A 10,208-nucleotide genomic window follows, 5' to 3' on the forward strand; every position below is an offset into this window, starting at 1 on the left:
TCATCTGATGCGACGATATACAGGCTAGATGTAAATTCCCACTTGTAGCACTCTAAGGGATTGGGGGGCTGGGTGATAGGGCTGGCAATTAGTACACGCAATGTACCTTTTCTCATCTCTGAGCGGTCAGTTTGGTGACTACCAGGAAACCACCCGCAGCTGTTATACATTCCACAGACCGCAAATTATTAAGCAATGATACGGTTCCCTCTGAGATTGACCATGTGCTAAAGGAATACTAGCTCATCTTACTTTCGTGATGGCGGGCACTTGGTATTCTAGCATTTCGACCCTTTGACCCATGGATTGCAGCGATAGTCACATCAACTTACATTGGGTAGCAGACGGTGAATTACACCGGAGTCAGCTACACTGGTCAATTCTCGTATGAAATGCATTTGGCCGGAAGGCATTAATTAGCAGGGGGCTCGCAGTCGCACAAGAAAGTCCGTTTTAACACCAAACCCTGAATGCCCGCGAGGTACCCCTCCAGAAACGTTCTGGTGTCATTCATACAATGCTTCTGTGCTGGCATATAAACAATGACCTGTGTCCTATTTCCCACGGTATTGCAAATCTGCATTCCCAGCGTCAGTTGGCACTCGCCAATCAAGGTCGCGTCACCAGCTGCTTCTTGACTTTGTGTAGATGGCCCCTTCTCAGAGCCGCGTTAAGCAGGAACAGCTTCGAAAACGCCGTAATAACCTGCTACGGCGGATTAATGATTTTTGGCGGCTGTACGCCATCCGCAGCTGGGCCATCCTGGAAATGCCGAACCGCCGGATTTACACCTATCAGTCCCATCCTCATCTTCCCGCACCGACTGCTGAAGAATTGGTAAGCCGTGCTGCTCTAAATATTTGCCTTGGGCTCTGACAAGCCCAGGAGGACTGGCCCCAACCAGTCACTCACAGAACTCCTGCTGATTATACTACACAACCGACGACTAACGTGGCGATTCCACACCCACCCACGTTCAACATCCTAGGACGCCAGTACGACGGCTGGGATTCTGTTTTCACCAAATGTGGAGTATATTAGTTAGAACCATAATACCAATAGAGATTCTATTTATCAGACATGCCATTCAAACTCGCAGGCAGGGATATGGGAGGTGTAGAGAAGATTCTGTGACAAGTGGCTAGAAGCACCGGGGGCACTCCGAAAAGAAGTAGGCGTCTCGTAGGCCTGATGGCTGGCAGAATATTAACGAGTATAATGAACTTAGACGACGACTAGTGCATGTACAATGATGCATCTATTGGGAAAAAATGACTGTCACTGACCGATAATATCGTACTGCTTGACACGGAGTGCAACGCGAACGTGTCGTGTCACATATTTGAACTCGTGAAGAGGAAAGCAGTTTGATATAAGTTATATCATCATTATGCGCTATGCAGATCGGACCACTGGCGTGAGGAACAAGTTTGTGCCCGTCCTCGAGTCCCCAATGTTGGCATGGGACCTAAATCGTGGTCATACATTCCGCACGAAGACCGCAGATGCAATTACATGTACTTTAGGGCAGCCGCTATTGAAATCTTGTTTCATTTATTCAAGCTCACACACTACGTACAAGCAGGAAGCGCATGATTGATTACAATTGATCGTCCAACTGTGTCTGTAGGTTGGCCACGCGTATGAGAGCGAAAATGATTTCCAGTTCTACGCAAACCCTGCCAGCACCCAAGTGATCGACACTTTGACAAGGGATTATTCCCCCGTGTTCAAGAATGATTGTCGGTCGACGTAGGCGTCCTGGTACGCATTTCCATCTCATGCTCCTCCTCGACCTTCTTTAACAAGACGTATTTATACAGAACCGTCAGCGATAACGAAACTAAAAAGGCACTTCCGACCATCACCGTGGTGACCAGAGCCATGATAGACCAAGTGGCTGATTGCGCGGTGTATACATTGATCAATGTTGTAGCGAGGCCCGCAGCTGCATTCATCGCAACCGGCCTAAACTTTAGTCAGCTTTCATACGGAACAATCGGTGTACAGATACATAGCTGGGTATGCGTACATAAATACCCGACCGACGAGCCAAATGTAATTGCTGCGCCATTTCCAGCAAAGCCATGTCAGAAGCGTAGTCCCTATCGCGAAGAACACACAGGCAATCGCGAGGAGGGGCGGGTTCTGAATCTTATTCAACACGGCCTTGTTAGCACCGCTGCCAATTAGAGCCTGCTCGAGTTTTTCCGACTTCTGCAAGGAAGTGAATGTTCCAGGAATCACTAGATATCCTGCAAGGAGCACCCAGTGTGCGACGCTGGCAATGATGTTGTAGACCCACGGCATATGGTCGACTTCCAACAGCATCTCTATATAGCGAGTGTGCCCGGCAATGGACGCCGGACTCGAGGCGGACACTGTGACTGAGTTTGCCGGAGAAGGTGTGCGGGAGTTCATGGCCGCGAGAATCGTTAGCCGCTCTGATACGTCGCACCCGGCATCACCGTATCTTAAATACCTTTGGAGTATACCTTCCCATATTATAGTTGAAAGCAGCATATGGTAAGTGGACAAAACACCAAAGCGGCGGCATGGAGATATTGCTGCCGCGAGGGCTGACCGGCAGTGGCGTTGTAATCAGCCATACCGCCACATTCTTGCCTTGGGTCCCAAAATCTACGGTGATACAGTAGTCTTACAGTACTGTGCTGTGAGCGAATCCCTCAGTTCCTTGACTGCTTGCTTTAACATCCTGTATTCTATAAATGAGAGAATAGTTCGTATCCTCGAGTTTTAAAGTAAGAGTAGCCCAAGGGGTTGCGGACCGATGAGCATAGCAGCCAGCTGAAAAGAACACGGGGATATGGCTGATTTGACAGATAGCGATAGTACGGTAGTCGTCTGCATATCACCGCTAGGGACGAGGATTTAGCGGACGATTACATAACGAACTAACTGATCCACAACATCATATTCTACTACATCTGTCAAGTTCGTACAGTACCAGTTCGATGGATGGCTCATGCGCGTGCAGGTTAGTAGTGAAAGCCGTACTCCTGTCGAAGTTGGACGATTCCGGGTTACCAGAATTGGTGGTAAATTTGTACCATAACTTGCAATGCTGTGAAAGCCTTGAGCATGGACTTTTCAACATCCGTTATGACTCTGGTTCGAGTAGTCAACCGCATGTATAATAACTGCGACTCTGTGTTATGTACACACACACACAATTCATTAACGCCCGGCGGCTCAGCCGAAAGGGCAACTATCACTAATTTATCAACACGAAGTCTAATGTACATCTGCGGTATCTCCTTCGAGCCCATACATAGATCCTCTTAGTATATGTCCTCTCAGATGTCACTATCGTAGAAATCCCTGTGGGTTAGTATATTTGTTAGTAGACTGGCTTGAAGGCGCTTCTTCAAGTGTTCAACATCCTATCCTCGGCAGTTGAAGCGCGTCTACCATCTGCGGCACAGGGTGGTTGGTGTAGGTTAGTTAGGAGAAGGGTGTCAATGTCTTGGTTGACATGGTTAGGTGGCGTCGAGTCGGCCCGTAGCGATGGCAAATCGTATTGAGGCTCGTACTGCCTCCAAGTTCGGCGTCCATTGCTGATCATCGGAAGGCGATTTCCCGCCCAGGCAGAGGGAGAGATTGCCCCGGTGAGTTCGAGAACATTGTAGCAGTGTCATCCGTTGCGTAGTCCACTTCCGACACCGGAAGAGAAAACGCTCCACGGTCTCTCTTGCTTGCCCGCATGCACACTGGTCTGTCTGCGCGACATTGATCCCGTAAAGATATCCATTTAATCTTGCCATGCCGGTCCGGAGTTGAGCCAGCACGGTTGCTTCTTTCCATGATAATCCATCACAGCTGTCGGGTGTGCATTCCAGGAAGTGCTGCATCCACTCGTTTGACGTGTCTCCCTACGTCCTCTGGCAAGGCTTTCCTGGTGACTGCTTGGGATCGTGCGAGATTCAAGGTTGTTGACTTCATTCTGGGAACCTGTGCTTGTGCGATAGCGTCCTCGTGGGTCGCGGCCCTTGCCTGCTCCTTAGCTAGGCCCAGTAATCTGTCGTCTTCGCTAGTAGGGACCCAAAGAATCTTGAGATGGTTACCTTTTCTCCGCAGTCTGTTTATCAACTTGTCGTCTGACAGACGAACTCCTGGCCTGACTGTTGTCGAGGGCTAAGAGACATATCTACACAGCCAAGGTTGCCCGTGGCCAAGCCTTAACGAGTCCTTGCAGCTGGTGTAAAGCAGCTTCGACAGGGCCTGCTTGTTCAGGCCACTGCCCCGGTTTTCAGTCCAAACTAATGAAGAGCAGAAGGGGTGGATGAAAAAACCGCCGGCGATGATGATGTCGACCTCGTCGATGCCTTCGGGGAGCCGAGTGTAAATGCCCATATTCTTGGATTGTTGGATGTGATGATGCGGGGGATGGTGATGGAATCAAATCACGCGCAGTAATGGGATCATGCTAGGCTTTATAGCTCCGGATCGATCGCCCAGCTGGCATCAACCCCGCGGGATGTTTGTGACGCATGAATCCCTGTAAGCCTCTAGTGCCAACCACTTGATTTTGGTGGACAAGGCTGCCTGGCTTGTTACCCACTACCTGCGGTCAGCAACAGGCGAGTGTCTCAGCTATGGCTGGAGGTTTGCGAGCGGGCTATACAGCGCCCACAGCTAATGACTAAGTTTATTCTGGGTAACATTGCGTTACGCCGGGTGAGATGGTCCCTAGCTTGCCGTGCGCTATTTTAGGTGATGGATGCTACTTCGCTTGTGCGCCATTTGCTACTCCAAATCTTACTATAACTCGAATCTTGCTATGATGCACTTTCTGTACTGCACCTTTAGGGTACTTACAAAGGCTTATTAGCAATATTATTGATCGAGAAGAAAACAGTTCTATCTTGCTAACAGTAAAGTATGACGACCGACTTTATATTGTTGATTTGAGCCCCCGGGGAGGTTCGCGTGAACAACGTACTTCTTTCCTCTTGATCAATATACTCTATAACTATAACAAGTGTTTTGACACGTGTTCGGGTGTTCTTTCCGTGGTATGGTCTTCAGACGCCCTGTTGCCTCCCATGCACGCAGCCAGATCGCCTCGAAGACTGGGTGCGTCGCTTCCATCCGCTTGGAAAGAAGATTGATCCGCACTTGGCAATCTCGTAGTGACAGTGTCAATATGTCCTCTAGTTGAACACCAACTTGTAGCTCGCGTATTCGGTGTCGCCACTGAGGCATTGTGCCACCGTCATGTTGTGCTAGCCGGAGGAGAAACAGTCGTTTTTGTTGAAGATTTACACTACTAAGATAGTCCGTAAAGCACACGGAAACTCTGTCGATAATGGCTTACCACTACAGCCCGCAACATCTAATGGAATCATGATACTGTAGGGGTATAGGTACAATATATGCCATGCAGCCTCAGTTAAAATAACTCATGAGGCACAATTTTGAAGCGTTCCTTGATCAATCATCAAGCCCACATTAGTTCATGAACAGTCAAATTCAGAAGAGCCCAGTCAAGCCATTATAGCCCAGAATGTACGATACAGTGGCCAGAGCCATTGTCCTCAAGGGCGTACCAGAGCAGATTATAGAGTTATTAATGTGTTCGCGTACGCATGAAAACAGGCAAAGTGCAGTAGCAGGCATGTATTACCAATACCAAGAGAGATGTTCATACAGACACATACATCATAAATTGGAGAGTTGCTTGCAGGTTACCGAAGAGTCATGAGTAACAGCACAAAGCGCAGCACACAGTATCCGCCGCTGTATCAACCATGATACATTTACCATTATCATTGTCGCCACGGTGACGACCCCAGGATCAGGAAGGATTTCGGGGCGTAGCCAATTCACTAGATTGACAAGGCCCGTGACAATGTAAAGCTCGGCGAGTAGTACACTGTCTCGCTTAGACAGTAGCGACTGGTTGATACATCGGTCGTCGTGGAGAAGGTAGAGAACCAGACATAGACTGATTCCAAAGAGTATCCCGTTCCGAACCAACACAGGGTACCGCGGGTCAATATACACCAGGACGCCTTTTACCACAAGCACGAAACATGTGTACCGGTTCGAACGAATGCCCATATGTAAGATGGTTTCTGCGGCTTTGGATCCTAGATGCTAGAGCAGGTGAGTATGGAGCTCGACTTAAACCACCAAGCCCAACGTACCTGAATTCATGTGTCATCCACGATACTATATGCCCTGTAGTGCAGGAGTCAGATGACACCTTTTATAGCTTGCCTGGGTGGTTAGAGTATGCTTATTCAGCGTACCCCCTCCCTCGTTAATTACTGTGCGGGAGAGTCATATCGCGGAAGATAAAGGAAACGCTCGCAAGGAACCCTTTCTTTGGGGGCAAAATCAAATCTAGGTTGATCAAATCTAGGTTTGGAAACACATTGTTAGTAAATTGGCCCTATGAGCGCCTGGACCACATTGTCGCCATGGCTACATGGCTACATGGCTGTCTTTCACCAAGTTTTCGCGTCACAAAGCTGCGCCAGATCCCACGTTACATCCGAATATGCCGGTCACCTTTGACAAAAAAAGACCAAAACTCAAGTTTGTGGCTTCGATGGGTTCAAAGGCTGAGGATAGTACCAGCAGGGGGAGGGCGCGACACACCTTGGCGTCACATCCCGCGTCTTTGACTCGCGGACATGATGAAGACCCACTTCACCGAACCACTGAAGTTAAACTGTTCAACTGCGCAGCTGATTCGTCCAACTGCCAACGCCATCCGCGAGCAGATGCAGCTACGGGTGGAAGTTTGTTTAGACAACTATCCCTTTATCTTGGGATCGACAGACCACGTTACCCTGCAGCTGCCAGCACCAACATTCTCTCTCGAATGAACTCCCCTTATATACGGTGACCGACCAGGGTGGGGTCAAACTATGTGCAGTCGGGCTATTCCGCCTGCCCGCAACCCAGAACTGTTGTAGTTCAAGAGAAGCTTGATTATTATTATTCAGAGGGAGACATGAGGCTATATATAAACAAGAACAATTCCCTGACCCGAGTTGTCGGGCGGTCAGAAGACGGGTGACTTCGTCCATGGAAGCGATACAGATAGATACCATAGAGCAACAAAATAATGAGCCCATAAGGGAATACAGGCTGTTCAGAATCGGCCCTCCAAACTCTTATCGCATGCTAAAAGGGACCCAGTAATGCTCTCCGTAATAAAATTCCCAAGATGTATTGTGAACAAGACGCTCTGGATCCAGGATTCTTCTAAGATCCACTGGATTTGTCCCGAAAAACACCCTCCGATCTCCATGGGGTGTCCGGCTCCCGCTCGTCTCTCGGCCACACAAACATCCGAAGCCAACACTCGGCGTGATCGATGGCCTGCATGTATGAACGTATGACTTCGCAGATCTGCTGTCGGCACCGTTCGAGGTTGCCGAGGTGCACTCCACAGGAGGAAGGAAGAATGGCAAGACAGCGCCCCATTCTAACGTGTACTTATGAACGACCGTAAGGTGCATTTCTAATCAATCCACGGCGTATGACAGCATGGCAGAGGCATACCGCAAGACATCCTCAAGGTGCGTACAAAAGCGGAGAGCCGGTAGCGGTGGCGTAGTGGTAAGCGCTCCGAGGCAACTTCCAAAGATGCGGGATTGGTAAAATGGCTTTTTGGAGGTGGTGGGTCGATTCCTATCGCCGGCACCACATCTACTACAACCATGGAATTCGTTCCCCCAATAGTACCCAACCCTTGCCCCTTATGGCAAGGTGGCGAGGAAGAGAAACAATCACAAGCCTCGACGAGGCTCTGAATGCGTCAGAGAAGGAATAGTTTACATGTATTTAGAGAGATAGCCATATAGTGGACACCTGCATAGCGCCGACGGAGTCGGAAACCTGAACTGAGGTACAAGTGTGATTATATTTTACACTATCGACGGGGGCAGTACAACTATTTATAGCTATAGTGCTGCCTTGTCTGGCCTCCCGCATTTCCTGATCAAGCTACCGCTGGTAGCCTGTCAGTTCTATGCAAGACACACATCATAATCGGATATCACATCGTATCATCTGACCTGGGATCCAAGTGACGGCGAGGGGTCAGTGTATTAAAGCATCATCATCATCATCATCATCGCCTGTACCAAGGGCCAGGACCTCAGCCTGTCCCATCCCCAGACTAGGCGGAAAAGGGTCGCAGCTGACGGTCGCTCGCTTCATCGCCAGAGGTCACACCTCGCCAGGCATGTGGCCATGATGGGGTCCATAATATGCGAGCTAACAACCCTCAGTCTATCCGCTGCGCTGTGTCCAGCAGTCAATGACCACAGATTGCATTGCGAACAGGTTTGCCGTCATTCCAATGCTGTGTTAATGATTTGGGCTGCACATCACTAAGTGGCTGACCTGATCACGATGTCTTGTCGCTGACCAACGTCGTATTCGCAGATCAAACCGTTTTGAACGAGATCGTTTTTTATTTTTTTTTTTTTACCTGCTAGCCGGGCAAAGAGCATCATGTTTCGTTGCTCGTCCTATGCCGAGACCAGTAGTTCAGGGCCAGGGATTGCGTGATCGACGAGGCCAGCCCCCACACCCCCCGAAAACGAAGCTGGGTTATTTGCGAAACGGAAGAAGAATAATCCTGTAGAGGCTATGCCCTGAATGGTAAGTATTAAATCCCGGCTGTGGACTGGAGGCCAAGAAAGCCACAAACCTTATTCGAGGATGTCGGTTGACCGTGGTCTAGGGGTTCCTAGGCAACGGTCAACGAGAGAAAAAGGAAGCGACCCATTCGGGGCAATGCCATTTCATTCGTCCGCAGTGGTGACTCATGAAGTCTTGATGCTACAGTACCTTGGTGCTACATTGGTTCCAAGACCGGGGTCATTCGTGGAAGACTGCAACTAGAATGCATTCCAATCTTGTCTCTCTGCTTCCTGGGTTTGATGATAAAGCGTGCGTCTAATGAGGTATTCTATATATACCAAAATCATAAGCCAATGCTTGGCTATCCGCAATCATCCAAACATGTTTCATCGAGATTTCGAACCTCGTGTGAACAGACTATCCGAAGGATCGTAACGTACTGGGTAATCAACTGATCTCGCGAACGATAGGAATCAGCCGTCGTCGTGCTCTGCTAGGCCGCTTTCATGCGCAGTTTCCACCACTCGCTCGGCCCTGGGCTGGTTTCCCAGGATGCGTTGTCGTCCAGTCTGGTATCGTACGACTTGCGTGGCCAATCATTGAATGAGTGACTCTTGTCAGTGAGCAAAATCCTGGTCGTGCATGTCTTTTGCGGTAAGTAGCTCCGACTTTGCTCTTCTTACATGGTCATGTGGTCCTGGGCATTTTGTAGGAGAAACGCCCACGGAGATGACAGGGCAGTCCCTCATAGGTACTTTTTGACTGCATGACGGTCATTGTAACAGAAACCGACGGGGCTGGGTGCTATTGCTGCGCAGTCAATCTTCCCGGCTTGCCGTAGCGCTTGGAGATACAAGGCCGGCGTTTCCCAAACAAGGGGCAACCCAGCGACACCTGGACAAAAATCTGGGAATCCGGGAATCCAGGAGCCGATGGATGGGAAACGGGGCTCTCGTGATGAGCTTCACGATAATGACCAGAGATGGTTGTGTTGTGTTCGGAAGACACAAAATTCCCCGCTGGTGCTTGCTGGTGCTCGGTGGTGCTCGGTGGTCAGTTTGCGAGACAGAAATGCCCCATCATGCCGACATCTTTTCACCGCGCATCAAGATCTGAATCCTCCAATCCTGCGTTGGCTTTGGCGCAGCATGACTCGGCTCCACGCTCAAGAGGAATTGACCAGGCTGAATGCGATCATGCATTTCCAGAGTTTATGATGGTTACCCTTTGAAGTGCCTAACCATGGTCTTGTGAGACCACCCAGTGGAGGAGCTACATGACCTGTAGACCAGGGGTGCGGGAATTGGGTAAAGAATGGCCAAAAGATGGTGAAATGATGGGGGAAAACGGTCAAAAGATTCGCCGAGTAGACATGGTCAAGTAAAGTTGGTATACCGTTGTCTTTGGGTACGCGAGTGTGCCACGGGGATCTGCTGGGGCGTTGATCCGTTCAGAGGACGCAAATTTACCCAGGCGAGCACGTCTTTTCACCGCCCTCTGGTCCGGCCCTATGGTCGATCGTTGTTGCCTTGGGCCAGCAACATTTGCTGGGGCTCGGGACGGACCGAATTTAGTCCTTT

The 10,208-nt window shown here is 49.7% G+C and overlaps 4 protein-coding genes across 4 annotated transcripts; 1 reads left to right on the forward strand and 3 right to left on the reverse strand.

Moving 5' to 3' along the window:
* Window positions 1-648: 648 nt before the first annotated feature.
* BDQ94DRAFT_176500 (uncharacterized protein) lies at window positions 649-1,041 on the forward strand (the record flags this gene model as incomplete). The annotated part of the gene is made up of 2 exons (XM_026772706.1): window positions 649-837; window positions 886-1,041. The coding sequence occupies 2 exons, from the start codon at window positions 649-651 to the stop codon at window positions 1,039-1,041; spliced, it is 345 nt and encodes a 114-aa protein (XP_026619293.1).
* Window positions 1,042-1,590: 549 nt separating this feature from the next.
* Window positions 1,591-2,507, reverse strand: BDQ94DRAFT_32843 (uncharacterized protein). The gene is made up of 2 exons (XM_026775503.1): window positions 2,033-2,507; window positions 1,591-1,968 (listed from the first exon to the last, which is right to left on the reverse strand). The coding sequence occupies exons 1-2, from the start codon at window positions 2,419-2,421 to the stop codon at window positions 1,731-1,733; spliced, it is 627 nt and encodes a 208-aa protein (XP_026619294.1). The 5' UTR covers window positions 2,422-2,507; the 3' UTR covers window positions 1,591-1,730.
* A 3,140-nt stretch (window positions 2,508-5,647) lies between these two features.
* BDQ94DRAFT_32855 (uncharacterized protein) lies at window positions 5,648-6,441 on the reverse strand. The gene is made up of 2 exons (XM_026775504.1): window positions 6,171-6,441; window positions 5,648-6,120 (listed from the first exon to the last, which is right to left on the reverse strand). Exon 2 carries the CDS (start codon window positions 6,082-6,084, stop codon window positions 5,683-5,685), a length of 402 nt encoding a protein of 133 aa, XP_026619295.1. The 5' UTR covers window positions 6,085-6,120; window positions 6,171-6,441; the 3' UTR covers window positions 5,648-5,682.
* A 335-nt stretch (window positions 6,442-6,776) lies between these two features.
* On the reverse strand, window positions 6,777-7,109 carry BDQ94DRAFT_164619 (uncharacterized protein; the record flags this gene model as incomplete). The annotated part of the gene is made up of 2 exons (XM_026770073.1): window positions 6,777-6,991; window positions 7,046-7,109. The coding sequence occupies 2 exons, from the start codon at window positions 7,107-7,109 to the stop codon at window positions 6,777-6,779; spliced, it is 279 nt and encodes a 92-aa protein (XP_026619296.1).
* Window positions 7,110-10,208: the final 3,099 nt, after the last annotated feature.

This window comes from Aspergillus welwitschiae (genome assembly GCF_003344945.1).
Source record: "Aspergillus welwitschiae strain CBS 139.54b unplaced genomic scaffold BDQ94scaffold_155, whole genome shotgun sequence".
NCBI lineage: Eukaryota > Fungi > Ascomycota > Eurotiomycetes > Eurotiales > Aspergillaceae > Aspergillus > Aspergillus welwitschiae.